At 59.0% G+C, this 15,780-nt stretch overlaps 10 protein-coding genes across 10 annotated transcripts in view; 4 read left to right on the top strand and 6 right to left on the bottom strand.

Moving 5' to 3' along the window:
• The window catches only part of SPRG_20447 (hypothetical protein), a gene marked incomplete at both ends in the record, with an annotated part of 2,261 nt that extends 749 nt beyond the window's left edge, over positions 1-1,512 (top strand). Inside the window, 3 exons of the mRNA XM_012346868.1 lie at positions 16-415; positions 490-683; positions 781-1,512. Coding sequence (XP_012202258.1) covers positions 16-415; positions 490-683; positions 781-1,512 — 1,326 coding nt within the window. The remainder of the gene's footprint in view (positions 1-15; positions 416-489; positions 684-780) is intronic.
• Positions 1,513-2,816: 1,304 nt separating this feature from the next.
• SPRG_07749 (hypothetical protein) lies at positions 2,817-4,371 on the bottom strand (the record flags this gene model as incomplete). Its single annotated transcript, XM_012346743.1, has 2 exons — positions 2,817-3,144; positions 3,167-4,371. The coding sequence occupies 2 exons, from the start codon at positions 4,369-4,371 to the stop codon at positions 2,817-2,819; spliced, it is 1,533 nt and encodes a 510-aa protein (XP_012202133.1).
• Positions 4,372-6,426: 2,055 nt separating this feature from the next.
• On the top strand, positions 6,427-6,858 carry SPRG_07750 (hypothetical protein; the record flags this gene model as incomplete). The annotated part of the gene is made up of 1 exon (XM_012346744.1): positions 6,427-6,858. Exon 1 carries the CDS (start codon positions 6,436-6,438, stop codon positions 6,856-6,858), a length of 423 nt encoding a protein of 140 aa, XP_012202134.1. The 5' UTR covers positions 6,427-6,435.
• Positions 6,859-6,871: 13 nt separating this feature from the next.
• On the bottom strand, positions 6,872-7,412 carry SPRG_07751 (hypothetical protein; the record flags this gene model as incomplete). The annotated part of the gene is made up of 1 exon (XM_012346745.1): positions 6,872-7,412. One exon carries the CDS (start codon positions 7,410-7,412, stop codon positions 6,939-6,941), a length of 474 nt encoding a protein of 157 aa, XP_012202135.1. The 3' UTR covers positions 6,872-6,938.
• An 825-nt stretch (positions 7,413-8,237) lies between these two features.
• SPRG_07752 (hypothetical protein) lies at positions 8,238-8,841 on the bottom strand. The gene is made up of 2 exons (XM_012346746.1): positions 8,679-8,841; positions 8,238-8,630 (listed from the first exon to the last, which is right to left on the bottom strand). The coding sequence occupies exons 1-2, from the start codon at positions 8,820-8,822 to the stop codon at positions 8,322-8,324; spliced, it is 453 nt and encodes a 150-aa protein (XP_012202136.1). The 5' UTR covers positions 8,823-8,841; the 3' UTR covers positions 8,238-8,321.
• A 250-nt stretch (positions 8,842-9,091) lies between these two features.
• On the top strand, positions 9,092-9,526 carry SPRG_07753 (hypothetical protein; the record flags this gene model as incomplete). The annotated part of the gene is made up of 1 exon (XM_012346747.1): positions 9,092-9,526. The coding sequence occupies one exon, from the start codon at positions 9,092-9,094 to the stop codon at positions 9,524-9,526; it is 435 nt and encodes a 144-aa protein (XP_012202137.1).
• A 53-nt stretch (positions 9,527-9,579) lies between these two features.
• Positions 9,580-11,215, bottom strand: SPRG_07754 (hypothetical protein; the record flags this gene model as incomplete). The annotated part of the gene is made up of 5 exons (XM_012346748.1): positions 9,580-9,894; positions 9,947-10,048; positions 10,090-10,189; positions 10,251-10,939; positions 10,988-11,215. The coding sequence occupies 5 exons, from the start codon at positions 11,213-11,215 to the stop codon at positions 9,580-9,582; spliced, it is 1,434 nt and encodes a 477-aa protein (XP_012202138.1).
• A 193-nt stretch (positions 11,216-11,408) lies between these two features.
• SPRG_07755 (hypothetical protein) lies at positions 11,409-13,318 on the top strand (the record flags this gene model as incomplete). Its single annotated transcript, XM_012346749.1, has 2 exons — positions 11,409-11,780; positions 11,840-13,318. Exons 1-2 carry the CDS (start codon positions 11,442-11,444, stop codon positions 13,316-13,318), a joined length of 1,818 nt encoding a protein of 605 aa, XP_012202139.1. The 5' UTR covers positions 11,409-11,441.
• A 270-nt stretch (positions 13,319-13,588) lies between these two features.
• On the bottom strand, positions 13,589-14,398 carry SPRG_07756 (hypothetical protein; the record flags this gene model as incomplete). The annotated part of the gene is made up of 4 exons (XM_012346750.1): positions 13,589-13,782; positions 13,830-13,858; positions 13,905-13,954; positions 13,997-14,398. 4 exons carry the CDS (start codon positions 14,396-14,398, stop codon positions 13,589-13,591), a joined length of 675 nt encoding a protein of 224 aa, XP_012202140.1.
• Positions 14,399-14,591: 193 nt separating this feature from the next.
• Positions 14,592-15,684, bottom strand: SPRG_07757 (hypothetical protein). Its single transcript, XM_012346751.1, has 7 exons — positions 15,562-15,684; positions 15,439-15,519; positions 15,320-15,389; positions 15,192-15,271; positions 14,931-15,139; positions 14,787-14,883; positions 14,592-14,741 (listed from the first exon to the last, which is right to left on the bottom strand). Exons 1-7 carry the CDS (start codon positions 15,622-15,624, stop codon positions 14,628-14,630), a joined length of 714 nt encoding a protein of 237 aa, XP_012202141.1. The 5' UTR covers positions 15,625-15,684; the 3' UTR covers positions 14,592-14,627.
• Positions 15,685-15,780: the final 96 nt, after the last annotated feature.

Here is a 15,780-nt window from a genome sequence, read left to right on the forward strand (position 1 = left end):
GTCATGATCGGCCAGGGCTTCCGCGACTGGGGCTACTTTGACTTGAAGCTGCCGCCTGTCAACCACGGCATGATCATGCCGCGCAACGCGGCGTCGTCGGTGATGCGCGGCTTCACGGGTCGCATGCTCTTGCTGCAGGGCCACGTCAAGATGGCCAACACGGGCATGACGTTCAAGCAGTACGGCCAGTCGATCAAGCGTCACCTGCTCAACGAAGACAACGGTATTGCGTCGCTGGCGTGTCCCGTGGGCCGCCAGCTCATGGCCATGGACGACGCATGCACGCTCGGCATCTGGGTGCCGGGTCCGACGTGCTCCAAGACCAAGGAGCAGTGTATGTTTGATTGCAACAACGAACACACGCTCGATAAGTGCCGGTCGGACGGCTGCTGCGTGAGCCAAGGCACGGCGCCCGGTATTGACTGCTGGATGGTGTGCGTGGCGCCGTTGCCGGTTGATGTGTGTGCGGTGCAAGAATGCGAGGGCCAGGCGATTTCGTGCAAGGTGCCCGCGACGAAGCCCCCGACGCCTGCGCCGACGCCGGCTCCTACGGACGCTCCGACTGCGGCTCCTACGGCGGCTCCCACGGCGGCTCCGACTGCGGCTCCTACCGCAGCTCCCACCGCGGCTCCGACGGATGCCCCGACCTCTGCTCCCACGACAGCTCCCACAGCAGCCCCGACGTCTGATCCCACGTCTGCTCCTACTGTGGCTCCCACGTCGGCTCCCACGGTCGCTCCGACGGTCGCTCCGACGCCGGCGTCTGGTGTCGACATCCAGTTGTGCAGCTTCACGCAAAAGATCCTCTCCGAATACAACAACAAGGTGTACGCCGACGTGATTCGCCACAGCAGCAACGAGAAGCTCGTGTACAACGCCGGGTCGCAGTCGGTCGTCTTCCAGTCCAACGGCCAATGCCTCGACGCGTACAAGGATGGTGCCCGCTTCGAGCTCCACACGTGGCCCTGCGATGCTTCCAACGGCAACCAGCGCTGGGTGCTCTCGGAGCACAAGCTGCGCCACGCGACCCACGCCAACCTCTGCGCCACCGTGAACCCGACGACGAACGGTGACCTCGTCCGCGTCGAGGCCTGCAGCGAGAGCCTCGCGCAGTACATTGACAAGTGCACGGGCGCGACGACCCAGTACGTGCAGATCCAGACGTGCAAGGGCAACAAGCCGCTCTCGGAAGCGTACACGGGCCTCTACGCCGACTCGGCGCGCCAGAACCTCAACGAGCTCTTCGAGTTCAAGGACGGCTACATCAAGTCGGCGTCCAACGGCCAGTGCCTCGACGCCTTCCGCGACGGTGCCAAGCTCGGCCTGCACACGTACGAGTGCAACTTTGACAACATGAACCAGAAGTGGTTCATGGACAACGGCCGCATCAAGCACTCGACGCACACCAACATGTGTCTGGATGCCGACCCGACGGACGCGACGCACAAGGCGCAGATGTGGACGTGCTTTCCCAACAACGACAACCAGTGCTGGAAGCTCGTGGCGATGTAGGACGTTTTCTCGATGCAAAACCTACAGCCTCTAGCCACTCAAGCAGACTAATCATACATGTATGGACCAGTATATTTGTTGCAAACTGTACAGCACCTACGATTGGAACCGAAGGCGCCAAACGCCACCGCGAGACCAGACGTACGCACCGCAGTCTTTTGACGCATGCTTTTCTCCACGCATCCCTCCTCATTTCCATCGCAGGAGGTCGTTGCGCGTCCCGGCGTTTCTCATCCCGTTGCCATTTGCTTTTACACCCACGAATGCGATCTGCGCCGTTACTGAGGACGGTGCATTAGGTGGCGGACTGTTTGTTTAGGCATTGTCAAGTACGGACAACTACCTTGCTACTACGACCGGGTAGACATAACTGCAGTGTCATGTCACAGACTCTTGGTGTACTTGGGCCATTTTCGGGACGAGAAAGAGGTGTTCCGCGCGGCGGGTCGAGCAGTAGCGAACAACAGAAGAACAGAAGAAGTAAAGCCCAACGGCAACACTAGCCAAGGCGCCGTGCGGTCCCGCTCAAGCCATTCCTGAATTTGGCAGCCCGTAGCATTTTAGCTAACCCACCTCGCCCACCACTGGGCAGGCGGGGCTCCAATACATTAGTTTGCGCGGCCGTCTGCGAGGAATTTGCGGGTACTGGTAGAGTGATCTACTGCTTCCCGCGCTGGGTGTACAGCATCGGTGCGATGGCAGAACGTTACCACAACACACACCACTGTGAAGGCAGAGAAGGGGATGCTGTGACCTCGAGGCCATGGATATAAGAGCTGTCGCTATGGATCTTGGTTGTCGCTATCTGGTTAGGAATGACTAGTACAATACTGTGACTAGCAAGATGACGATACCGCTTAACGACATCGCTATGGAAGACGACGGCACTGGATGAGTTGATGTCGGAGTCACCGTGACAGGCAGCGTGATTGTGATCGTTTTGGGTACGAGCGTAGCGTTGGTGGCGTTCCGAGTGACGACCGGCGTTGAAGTCGTCACATTGAACGTGGTCGGCATCGGTGTTGTCGCGTTGTCGTGAGACGCCGATGTGATGGCACTCGACGTTGGTACTGGCTCCGTCGTGGTACTCGAAGAAGGACTTGGCTCTGGCGTTGGCATCGAGTCCAAAACGGGCGCTGGTCCTCCCTGCGAAGTCGGTTGAGGCCGCAAACTTGGCTGGGGCTGCGTGCTTGGCTGGGGCTGCGTGCTTGACTGGGGCTGCGTGCTTGGCTGGGGCTGCGTGCTCGGTTGAGGCTGGGGGTTCGGTTGAGGTTGCACACTTGGTAGAGGTTGCGGACTGGGCTCTAGGATGGGTTGCGGGTTAGGCTGAGGCTGTGGGCCCGGCTGGGGCTGCGTGCTCGGTTGAGGCTGCGGGTTGGGCTGAGGCTGTGGGCTGGGCTTGGGGCTCGGTTGTGGCTGCGTGCTGGGCTGAGGTTGTGGGCTGGGCTTGGGGCTCGGTTGTGGCGTGCTGGGCAGAGGTTGTGGGCTGGGCTTGGGGCTCGGTTGTGGCTGTGGGCTCGGCTGAGGTTGCGGGTTGGGCTGGGGGCTCGGCTGAGGCTGCAGGCTCGGACTAGGTTGCGGTTGCGGTTGCGGTTGCGGTTGCGGGCTCGGCTGGGGGCTTGGCGTCGGAGCCTTGGTGGCCGGCGTTTTGCACGTGAGCGCCTGGCCGACGCACTCGGCGACCGCGCACACGTCGCTCGCGAACGGAAGCGTGCACACCATCCAGCAGTCGATGCCTTGCTGCTCCGACTGCTTGACGCAGCATTTTTCGGTCTTGCAGTCGTCGGCCGTGTGCTCGTTGTTGCACTGAAACATGCACTCGTCCTTGGTCTTGGAGCACGACGGCCCGGGTGCCCAAATGCCCACTGTGCACGCACCGTCCATGGCGAGAAGGCTGCGACCGACGGGGCACGCCAACGACGCAATGCCGCCGTCCTCGTTGCGCAAGTGGCGCGCGATCGACTGGCCGTACGCGTCAAACGTCATGCCCGTGTTGGCCATCTTGACATGGCCCTGCAGCAGCAGCATGCGCCCCGAGAAACCGCGCAGCACCGACGACGGCGCATTGCGCGGCATAACCATACCATGAAGGACTGCGGGAAACGCATGGCCAAAGTTGCCCCAGTCGCGCAAGCCTTGGCCGACCATGATGACGAGCTCGTCGTCACGCAGCACCGGCCGGACGCGACGATTGTGCTCGGCCGCAAGTTCGATGACGAGACCAGCGTCCGGGTTCGGGTCCGGGATCGCAACGACCGAACCGTCCGGGCGGCGATCGTAAAAGAGGGGCGCCGACGTCAGCAAGAAGAGACCGTTGTCCGTGTGCATCTCGAGGGACAAATCGTCGTCCGTTGAAATCGTCGTTTGGTTCGTCGACGGGTTGGCGTAGCCGTGAAAGTGGTCGAGGTGCTTGCCATCCGCGACAATAGAAGCGAGCGGTGTCGCTGCCGCCGTGGCATTCGCATCGAGGGCCAAGGCGACCGTGCGCGCCGTGGTATCCAAGAGCGCGCTGTAGGCATCGTACGCAGCTGCGTACGTCGGGCACTGCGCTCGAAGCGCCGACGGCACGCCGTCTTGGACGCTGGTGCTGAATGTCTGCTTCTCGGTGAGATCGCGGAGCTGCTTGTAGAGGCGGTCAGCGAGCGGCGCCGGCGACGAGAGGCAAGCGGCAGCCGAAGCCATGTAGGCCTGGCGCGTCGACGCAAACTGCGGGACATTGCGGATGGCGGCAATGCCGTTGGCTTGAAGTAGGGTCACGAGGCCACTCGGTGCGTTGATGTCGACGGACGGAAGCGTGTACGACGGGTACTCGCTGGCGACGACGGCCGCTACGGTCCAAGCAGCGACGAAACCTCGCATCGCGTGTGTTAGTTTGCTGGCAAATGTGCGAATGGCGAGGATCACCAATCACCTCCACCACAAAGGAGAAGCGACACGACACGCTACTGGATGGTGGAGCTGGGTGGCCAAATGGAGCTTTTGCACCAAGCCTTTTACAACACTTGGAAAACCATCCTCCACTTGTTCGTGGTGGTCCAGAGCTCTGCAAGGCGTGTGATCTCCATATCTGCTCAAGTATTGGCACGAGGAGCAACACAGCGCCACGGACGGTGCCGACTGTGTCCCGAGATGACTGCGTGCGTGGTCATGACCACAAAACACCTGTCCGACGTAGGTCGCAATTGTTGAATGTACGAAGTTCGAAGACGCAAATATGTGGACCGTCCCAGGCGATGCGTATTTTTGTACGGTTGCGCGCCACGCAGACGAATCTTCGATTAGCTGATCGACCACAAGAGCGCGACTGCACGGCCAGAACGAGCGGCATGGGTCCCTTTAGTAGCTCACTACCAGGAACCACGGAGAATGTATGGTTGAACCAATACCTGGCTTGGCTCCGTAGTCCAGACGTTAAAAACGAGTTTATTCAAGAAATCGAAAACGAGAGCAAAACAAAACACTACAAGTACTTGACAGCGCGTTGTTGGCGCTTGGCTGCTCGCGGATTGGTGGTGATCTTCGACGTGACCTACGTCAAGATGTCCTCGAGCGCCGCCGCCATGCGCCCATCCTTGGTCCTTGGCCAAGTAGCGCTTTTCCTCAGCGATCACTGGCAACGGTCCCTTGCGGACGCAGACCCACGGCGCGCAGCCGTCGAGGAGGTCTGGGTGCTCGAAGATTTCAAGACATGTCGGATGCATCGCCAACGACGCAGTGCACGCACGCGCAGCTTGCCATGACACTCGTCATGACGAGATCCTTCTCTTTGCCACTCTTCAAGAATGAATCAAAGTACGGGCGGGGGCAGCCCTTGGTATGGCCTGAGACTGGCGTTCGGCCAATGATCGAGTCGTTGGCGTTGTTTCCAATGGCGACGGCACCAAGTGTGATCATGCAGTGCGAGACGAGCTGTGCCACGAGCTTGTGTTCGTGGGGCACCAGCGCCCAGAGCTTCATGACGAACGGGTAGAACATTTCACCGGCCGTGTTGACCAAGGGAATAAATATTCCCTTGGTGTTGACGAAGTTCTAGTACGGCAGACGGGTCAAGTCCTCTGCGATGGCAGCGCTGCGAACCACGTTCTTGCAAACGAAGGAAGGAGCTCGGGTGCTGCAATTGCTAGCGTCTCGAGCGCATCCAAGCTAAGCCTCGACGTGCATTTTGTAGCTCCACGTGTTGATACCATACCAAAAGACTCGATCGGCAACACCGGCGCCAACTTCATCATACGCGCGCCCAGATGGCGGCTCAAAAGACTAAGCCCTGTGTCGGCAAGTTGGTGTGCCCATTCAAGTAGGATCGAGCTTTAAAGAGCCTTTGCACGCTACAGCCGAGGAGGACGTCGACGACGTTTTACGGGATCGCACACCCCGGATGCGCCTCGCAGGTCTTAATCGGGTTGGTTAGCGTGCACTCGTTGTCTTTATCCTCGCTTCCTGACGTGTCGTCGCCAAACTCGGCGAGGCAGATGTCATAGGCACCCGTGGCCAAGCGCCTCTGCAAAGTGTGCGCCCCACGCTTGCAGTGCATGTAAGATCGCGCCTCGTAGTACATTCTTGACAGTGTGAATTGCACATGCCTGGAAATGATATCCGGATATTTGTGTATATCCGTATGCAGGCATCTACATACAGTATACTTTATTGGAACAAGATTTTGATCCAGTGTTTGCCAAGTAGCCATGGCCAGAAGCTCTGCATGTAATTCTTGATGTAATTTGACGACGAGGAGTGTACCCATTCAGTACATGGGTTGAAAGATAAGTATCTTTACCGTCAACACACCGGAGCAAGTTTGTGCTGAGAGGTAGCAATGCCCTGAACCATCCAGGACCTACACACAATATCCTGTATCCTGGATCAGGTGGTATCAAACACTGTTTTATACACTGGCACTTTCCAGCGCAACAAAAACTTGAAGCCATGGCCGTGAGCAGCTGGGACGAAGCGAGCCTGCCATGGGCCAAGTTCGTCGAGGACTTGCGCGTGACGGGGTCGCATGGCCCCATGTTTGCTGGCATCATCGTCTTCAATCCCCAAGGTACCGTGCTCCACGAAGAAGGCTGGTTCAACACGACGGACGCGGCCTCCAAGGCCGCGCTCTTTGCTGCGTCGACCGACGACGCCATGGCCATCTCGACGATCGCCCTGGGCAGCGATGCGTTCCAAGTCGTGCGAAACGACTTTGGCAACCTCGGCGCTGTTGGCCGCCACCAGCGCACGGGACTCCTCACGCAGCGGAGCCGGATCGGCGTCGTGGCGACCGTCATCGCGTGGCCCCACCGCCTGACCACGACATGGGCGACGATGGAAGCCTTTGGTCATCGCCTCCGGTCGGCCTCGTAGTTTGCCGCTTGATAAGCACGCAGAGTATTAATTTAAAGTGGTAGAATAGTACGGATCGACACATGCGATCGCGGTGAATCTTAAAGTTGGACGTCGTCCAGGGCGTGTCCGTCGGAGGGTACGAGGCTTTGCACGGACGCGTTGCTAGCTGTGGGCTCGTCGACATGGGAGGCGCGTCGTTCGAGGAAGGCTTCGGGGTACACGACGGCTCGCGTGCTCTGGCTGAGCTCGTTCTCGACAGCTGCGTACATCCAGCGGTAGTCGACGGGCTTGTCTTCGCGTTTCGACGGTCGTGGTGCTTCCCACAGCAGAATCTCATCGTCGTCGTCTTCATCATCGGTGGTGTAGGCGCTGTCGGGGCTCGGTAGATCAAACTCGTCGAACGCAGCGCCGAGGAACCGGCCAGGGGCGACGTACGGAAGCTTCTTTGCGTGGGTTAGCGCATGCGGCTTGGGCTGGAGCGCAGCTGCTAGCACGGTCGACATGGCATGAAGCTTCCGGTGCAGCCACGTATTGGTCGTCGAGTTCGTCGTCTGGATCGGGGCGCGCAGCATGGCAATTGCGAAATGACCTGGCGGCGTCAACGCGCGCTGTAATATTTTAGGTGAATTTAATGCCGACGACGAATGATATGTGTACCCTGGTATCGAACGCGGCGAAATCCCATTTTAATTCGTTGGCGCGCGCATCTATCAAATGCACGTCTGATTCGCATTAGCAACTGGGTTGGCTGTTGCATCGGATCAAGAAATAGTGGCATCCGCCGGGGCACCACCACCAGTGGGACCGGTGCGCGGGTCCTGCCAAAACGCTATAATACTACGATGAGCATGCCATTGCATAGCTGACGTGGCGCGCGAATCGCTTGGTGCAGTGGACGTCGTAGCGTTGGCGAGGAAGACGATGCAAGTCGATCCAGGCGATCACAGCGTTGCGGTTGCAACGCCCGTGCAACGGCGACATGATCTGCCATGCTGCCATGCAGCTGCGACTGCAAAGCACAGACTGCTCAGTACCGGTACTTCGACCTGATCGAACACACAATTCCAGCCGACGATACTTGCATCTAACAGTACGTAGCATCTCCCGCAGCTTTTGGTCATTTAGGCAAGGACCGTCAACAACCGGTGATGGGGATTGCGCTGCTTTCGCCAAGTGCGCCGAGCGGCACAAGGCGCCTCCAGAGATCGTTGCTGCTCACTATGATTGCATGATGGCCGGTTGGCGGCAGACCAAGCAGGCCAGACGCAGGCGAGGAAATCTGCAGCGTTTGTGCGCGCATCCTCATGGGTTCACGAGTGACGACGTCATGGACCGGCTTCCACCCACAAGTAGCCATGACGCCGGAAGACGATGGGCGGAGCCGGGACCCGACGTGCCCCGGGGTCACGCAACGTTGGTGCGGTCGGTATTGGATTAGGTAGGTGGTAGGATTCTGAGAAGCGAGCGACGATGCGCGCTGGTTACTGGAGGCCTTGGAGCTGGTTCTTGAGGTAGTTCCGCGTGAGGAGGCGAAGCATGGTCCCGCCGCAGCAAAGGACGATGCTGGTCTGCGTCGGATCGTACTTGACGACCCACACGACGAGCGTGTTGGCCGTGTTCTTAGCATCCGGGATGAAGCTCACCATGGCTTTGTAGCCGTGAAAGAACAAGCCGCGGCTCGCGAGCTCGTAGTGCACGCTTCCGATGCGGTCGCTCTCGTTGCCATGATCGGGCGGCGCAAGCACGCTTAGCTTCTCCGTGCCTTGATAGCTCGACCGCGTCGCGCCGACCTACGCCGAGGATGAACACCGAGGCCAGGCCGCCGAGCCTACGGGTACCTGGGCAGGGCCACCCCAGCATTGACGCAGCCATAAGGCATAGGCCTCGGCCGCTGGTATCCGCAAGAGCACGCTGGCCTCGACCTCTTGGCCATCGTCCATCAAGAAGCTCTCGGCCCGTGCGCGGTTCAGGTACCGCTCCATTGCACTTGTCGGATGGCACGTTGGATGAAAAATAGGCATTGTCCTAGATAGTATACTTCAACCAGGATTCTCGTTGGATCGCGTCCTGGATCGTAAATCGTACCCTTTCCTACAAAAACCAAGTCTAATTGAGGCGCGATCCAATATATATATAATCTGATAAGGTGGTGCTGATAAAACCCCTTGTACTCCAATTCGGATTGCTCCGAAACCAATCGGTTTGGCGTCCGCCCCACACACAGTATCCAAGAAAGGCAGCAGAAGCAAGCATGGCGACGCCAGCCTACGACCGCAACAACATTTTTGCCAAGATCATCCGCGGTGAGATCCCGAGCTACAAGGTCTTTGAGACCGAGCACGTGCTCGCGATCCTCGACGCCTTCCCGTGCACGGCGGGCCACTGCCTCCTCATCCCCAAGGCCGAGGGCTACGCAACGATCCTCGACATGCCACCGGCGCTCGCAGCGCAGCTCTTCCAGGAGCTGCCGCGCCTCGCCAAGGCCGTGCAAGATGCGTTCCAATGCGACGGTATCAATATTGTCCAGAACAACGGCGGCGCCGCGGGACAAGTCGTCTTCCACACGCACATCCACGTCATTCCGCGCTACGAAGGCGACAACCTCATCCGCCTTCCGGGCGGCAAGGAGATGATCCACAAGAGCGAAGCCGAGACCGTCCTCGCACAGATCCAGGGCTGCCTCTAATGCAACGCCATTGTGGTCATCATGTATCCTACTTGTGCTCGTATTGGTAGCGACTAGAGATTGGTTGTCGGTGGTCGCGACGGGAACGCTGGCACAAAACGCGGCATGACGGGGCCACCCACAGAGGCCGTCGCCTCGGTAATGAACGGCGTCTGGAGCGCGTCGTCCTCGACAGCGGCCGTCCCCTCGAAGAAGCCTTGCATGCTGTTGATCTTGCCAAAGAGCAGGCGCAGCACGCGCTCGCGCTCTTCCCACGTGAGTGCACGCAGGTCGACTTTTTCCTTGCATCCAAACGACGCATTGTTGCTCGTCGTTGCCGGAGGCGCGTGCTTGAGGCGCGGAAACTTGAGCCCTCGCTCGGCGGCTGTCTAGTACGACACGCCATTTAGGCGACGCAGCTATTATCAGTACAGGACGTACAAGCTTGGCGTCTTGGCGCTTCTCGACCTCGATGGCTTTTCGCCGCTCGTCCACGAGCTGCTCCTTGACAATATCGAGCGAGTCGAGAAAGAATTGCTCGACCTATCGCAACTCAAACGCAAACACTCGATTGTCTTTCGTACGTCGGTGCGCTGGTCCAAAATGGTCTGCGCGAGCCGCTTCATCGTTCGCAGCTCTTTGTTTTTGAGTTTCAGCAATTTCCGCAGCCCGTCCGCATCCAAGCTCACATCGTCGAGCTACATCGCCACAGCTCACGTCGACTCATATCGGTAGCCCCTCGAACCTCTTTTCAGTCTTGATGGTCAGCGCGTGCTTTTCCTTCTCAAACGTGCTCACGACTTGGCTGAGCGACTTTTCGAGCGTCTTGACCTTGGCTTGCAGCTGCTTGATCTCGCGCGTTTGGCGCTGGCCGTACTTGGCGTACTCTTGCTCCTTCTCATCGTGCAGCTGGAGCTCTCGCTGCAGCGCCTTTGTCTGCTCGACGAGCTTGTCCTTCTCGCGCTGGAGCTCGTCGGTCATTTGGAGCTGGAAGCGGAGCTCGTCGCCCATGCGCTTGTTGTCCGTGACGATCTTGCGCGTGTCGGCGTCGAGGATGTTGCGTGCGTCTTCGCGGGACTGCTGCTTGATCTTTTCGATGCGCTTCTCCGTATCCTTTTGTGCGCGCGCCTTCTCTTCGAGAAACTTGCGCTCAAGGACCGAGACCGCATCCTTGTGGGCCACCCGCTCGCTCTCTAGCGCGTCAGTGACCGCGTTGAGCTTCTTCTCGAGCGTCTCGCGCATGTCCCGGAACACCTCGAGCTTCGAGAGATCTTCCTGTGCAATCTTGAGCTTGGACGACAGCGACGACTCGAGCGATCGGTTGGTCTCTTTGAGCTGCTTGGTCTCTGAGTCGTACTTGCTGTGCCATGCTTCGACGTCGTCCGTGTGGCGCTGCTTGGTCTCGTTGAGCTCTTCCGTGAGCTTGGCCGCAATCTAGCCATCGTGGTTCGTGCGTCAGCGCATGCTGCATGGAACAAATACCTTCTCGCGCGTGCCCAGCTCGCGCTGGAAGTAGGCGACGAACTCGTGGATCTCCTTCTCGCCCTTGGCATGGAGGAAGCGGAGGTTCTCGTTCTCAGCTTGGAGCTCTTCGATGCGCTTCGCAAGCAGCTCGGCCTTGGACGCCTCCACTTGCCGGTTGAAGGACTCGATCGCGATGAGGTTGGCTTCCTTTGTATCCTTGGCGTCCTTGGCCTCCTTGGACGCCATGTTGCTGTCGCCGCCGCCGATGCAGTCTCAAGCTGCCAGCTAATTTTGGCGGCCGCAACGTCCGGATCCGGATACCTCGTGCTGGTTTTTACGACCGCAATGTGATTGGCCTATCAATCTGCACTATTGCCTGTCTTTTTATCCAATCCAATACCTGATATCTTGCATGGCCGCGGCGATTGGACAATAAGGACCGTATTACTAAATCCAAGCATCGACCGGAGACATGGGCTGGCCCGCACCACCAACGACGGCGTCGACGGCCGACGTCGACATGGAGAGCCCGGCGACCGTGGCGTCGACCCCGAGCCTGCACATGCGCAACCTCGTCAACGAATGCTTCCCCGTCTTCGAGACGCTGGCTCAGCGTAGCCGCTCGACGCACCCCGCGGAGCTGCGCCCGTTCGTGCTCGCAGCCTCCAAGCAGTACCGCGCCGCGATGCGCACGTGTGCCAACGATATGGACACCAAGCAGCTCGACATGGAGGCTGACCTCGTCCACATCGTCAAAGCATCGCTGGCGCTGCTCCACTTGTGCGAAATCCTGTACCTCGATGCGACGAATGTACGCCTCCAACATGTTGCACCATGGCCTTGCCGCTGACCATCGCTCGCTACGCATAGGACTCGGTGCTCGCGTACGCCTTTGCCGAGTGGATTCAAGAGCACTACGCGGCAATGGAGATTGAAGACATGGACATGACTTTTTTCGAACTCCAGACGCAGCTCGCCACGTCGGTCAGCAGCAACGTCGACTTGCCGCCCAAGTACTGGCCGACGATCGTGCAGCTCATTCTCGCGGGCCATGGGCGCAAGGCATGGGAGCTTCTGAGCCTCTACTCGCATGCCAACTACTCGCTCGCAACGCTTGAACCCTTGCGTCAGGTGCTCATCCACATGCCGTCGCAGTCCTCCGACTCGTCGTGGCCGGCGTGGCACGACGCATGTCGAACGCTAGCCGCCGGCGACCTCGCCAAGGACATGCATTTCAAAATGATCCTTCACGTGCTCACGCATGGCGCGGATGTGGCCGACGCGACGCCATGGTACACGCAAGCGGTCGCCCGCTGCGTGCTCGACGACCCCAAGGTGCACCTCTCACGCACGGCGCAATGCACGCGCCTCGTGACGCACCTCCGCGCGTCACTCTCGCCGCTCGGTCCGTTCGAGGAAATGGTGGTCTCGCTGCTCGAGTTTGACTTGTCCGCTGCGCTTGATGCTGTCCAGCGCATGTGTGCGAGCGCCTTTCCCTTCTTCCCCGCGCATCTCATGGACCTTCTCTCGCATGCAGGGCACGTCGCCCGCTCCGAGGCGTTCGTCCTCGCGTACGTCGACGCGCTCCTCGTCAGCGCCGACCCGAACGCGACGCTGCTCATCGCGTACCTCGAGACGTGCCCGCTTGGCGGCGGCCCCGTCCTGCTCTCGCTCCTCGACGCGCAGCGCCGGTCGCCAACGCTCACGGACTTCAAGGCCGACAAGCTGCTCTTGCACGCGCAGACGTATGGCCTCCGGCACTTTGTGAAGCAGTTGGCGCTGGACCGCGGCGCGTACTGGACGGCCAAGGGTCGAGTCGGCACGGCCATGACGTGGCTGCTCCGCGCGCGGGATGCCGTCGCCATCGACGCGCTCTGCGAAGCCAACTGGCGGGATGCGACGCGGCTGCATCACATTGCCGACGTGCTCGAAGCCTCGGACCAAGCCGACGCGACGGCAATCACGGCTTTCACGGTCGCCTACCACGAGCTCCTCCTCGTGTTTAGCGACGTGGCCGAGCTTTCGCGTACGAAGCATGCGGCGCTCGCCCAAGTGCAGCAAGAGGCCGCGAAGCGCCTCGGCATGCTCTGCCGCAGCTGCGACATTCCGACGTCCATGTGGCCGACGATCCTATCGCTCGTGGACCAGCTCGTGCCGTTGCAGCCGCCCGTGTTTACATCCTCGGACCTCTACGCGGTGCTGCAAGCCATCCAGGACCAGAAGCTGCGCTTTGTGCGGCTCTCGGACGAGAAGAAGACGGCGACCGAAGGCGCTGTCGTCGCAGCCAGCCTCGGCGTCCAAAAGCAAATCGCGCTCTGCTTGGCCAAGGCGCTCGTGCTCGACGTATAAGAAATCTCTCCGTACACAACACGTAATGAAGATCGCTTGCGTCGCATCGCGTTGTTGGCGAGCACTGGGGGCACCCAGAGGGTCGATTCTGTCTGTATACACGAAGTCGGCGAGTCTACCCACGACCGAGACCAGAGCTCAAGAGCCAAGCACACGCTGCGTCATGTTGGAGCAGCGAATCTTGAAGGGATATGCTATCTTTCCTACCAGGATAGCTCTGTACTACTCCAGAACCACTCCAGCACCAACTCGGACTTGGAGACAATCAGATTACTTGGAGGGAAGATGACGGCTCCGGAGCTCCTCCGAGGTGCGTAAAATGTCGGACACGATCGCATGCACACCACGTGCATCGAGCGCGTTGGCGTCGCGATCTACACCAAGCTCCGTTCGTTTCAGGGATCGGAGTGGGCCGAAGGCGACGTGGCGGTCCAGCGACCGTCGGCGAAGGCGCGATGGCAACACTAGGTTCGATCATGAGTGTGCTCTCTGTCCTTCCGAGCCAGGGTACCAACGGCCGCGGCTGCCTCGATGCGACGACTAGGCACACACGTTGTTTAAAAAACGCGAACGATAGGATGCATACTTCGTTTTGAGGAGCACATCGCCGTCGACTTGCTTCGTGTGCACGAGTACCTACTTGCAAGCGTGGGATCCAAGCAGACGAACGAGAGCTACGTGGAGTGTCGAGTTGAGACTCGAGTTTTGCAAGAGGTACCGGCGCGACGAAGCGCCGAGCCGTCCGGCAAAGTCGGCGACGTCGATGGACACGACACCGAGACGGGTGTGGCGACGGCTACTCGACGTCTCTTGACGCACGCTCAAGCAGACGCAGCGACTGGCGACGACAGCGTCCTGGCCGATGGGTAGCTCGCAGCGAGGCAGGGATATGCGCCACGACGGCCACTTGACGCATTGCTCGACAATGGTTGCGCTGGGGCTGTCGCCGCGACGACCATCCGCATACGTCCAAGCACAGCTAATGGGGCGCCCGTGGGATTCGGGCAGGTTGTAGCAGCCTTCCACTTGAATGTCGACGTCGACAACAATTCGCGGGCGTCGTAGGAAGAAGGACTGCATGTCGTGTCTTTGCTCGACATGCGCAAAAGCTCATCATTCCAGCGTTTCAACCGCATCCAACCGCAACGTTCTCAACAAGAGTTCGTCTCGAACTGTTCGGTTAGCGCATTTTCTCTCATTGGCGATAGAGCTTGCGTGAAATGGTCTCTGCGTGTGTCTCCAGCATCCTTACGCACAACACACCATCTCTCAAGCACAGGCAGTCGTTGCATATTGGTTCGTCATATGCTCATTCTGCCGTCACACCGAGCGCAATGGCAACACCTCGAGTGTTCAGTGCATGGAGAAGGAGGTATTGCACCGAGGCAAGGAGCATCGGCGCCGGCAGTTTGTCTCGTTTACTCTACAGACATCGATCAGCACCGCGCGCCGACGAGATCCGACGCACTGCGAGGCGGCTCGTTGAGCAAATCCAAGACGTCGGCCATAAAGTCGCCACCCTCTTTCTTGTACTTAAGGCCCGCGTGGATGGCTTCTTCAAAGATCTAGCGCCACATTATTTGCAACGTTCCACACAAAGCATCGCCGGCACCTTGACGACGTTCGTGCCGTCGGCAGCCGACACAAAGTGAAAGCCGAGGTTGTGCGTCTCGGCAAACTTGAACTTTTATTCGTGACTTCGAGGTCGACGTCGATCTTGTTGGCCGCCAAAAAGCAAGGAATGTTCTCGCAGTATTCTCGCAGCTCCTTGTACCAATCGGCCAAGTGCTGGTACGTGGTTTTGCGCGTTACGTCAAACACCTACACGCCCAGAATCGCTTAAATGTTTCTTCTTCGCAGCAGCAGCAAGTACCAAGATGCAGGCCGAAGCACCAAAGTAGTAGGACGGATGCATGCTCGAGAATCGCTCTTGGCCCGCCGTGTCCCAAATGTCTAGCATTCTTGCGTGGGATCACCAGGTACATGCCGTTGTGGCCGCACCGATCTTGGTCGTCGTGCCATCGTCCATCGCCAATTCTTTTCGGAAGAGCGTGAGCGCAAACGTCGAGAGCTACGTTATGGACCTCGAGCCATTGCTGTCGCCGAGATGAGAGATGCACCTGCCGCGGCTGGTACTCGTTCATCATGAAGCGCTCGACGAGCTTGGATTTGCCAACCGCCGAGTCGCCCAGCAGAATGATCTACATCGATGACTGCCGACACGATACAAGACGCGTATGTACCTTGAGGTCAGCGTCACCAAGACCATCTTCTTGGAGGGCCTTGCTTTCGTCGTCCGTGGGCATGACTCTCAGCACCGCAAAACCGTGTCTCCTCGCGTCCAGGATCTTTTCTCTCGGCTTTTGTATATTCTATTCAATGTCAGTGTAATATGCAATATTACAGGTATATATAGAAATCAAGGATATCATATGTGAGAGGTATGTATTTTGATGTACTTG

This window comes from Saprolegnia parasitica, assembly GCF_000151545.1.
Source record: "Saprolegnia parasitica CBS 223.65 unplaced genomic scaffold supercont2.31, whole genome shotgun sequence".
NCBI lineage: Eukaryota > Oomycota > Saprolegniomycetes > Saprolegniales > Saprolegniaceae > Saprolegnia > Saprolegnia parasitica.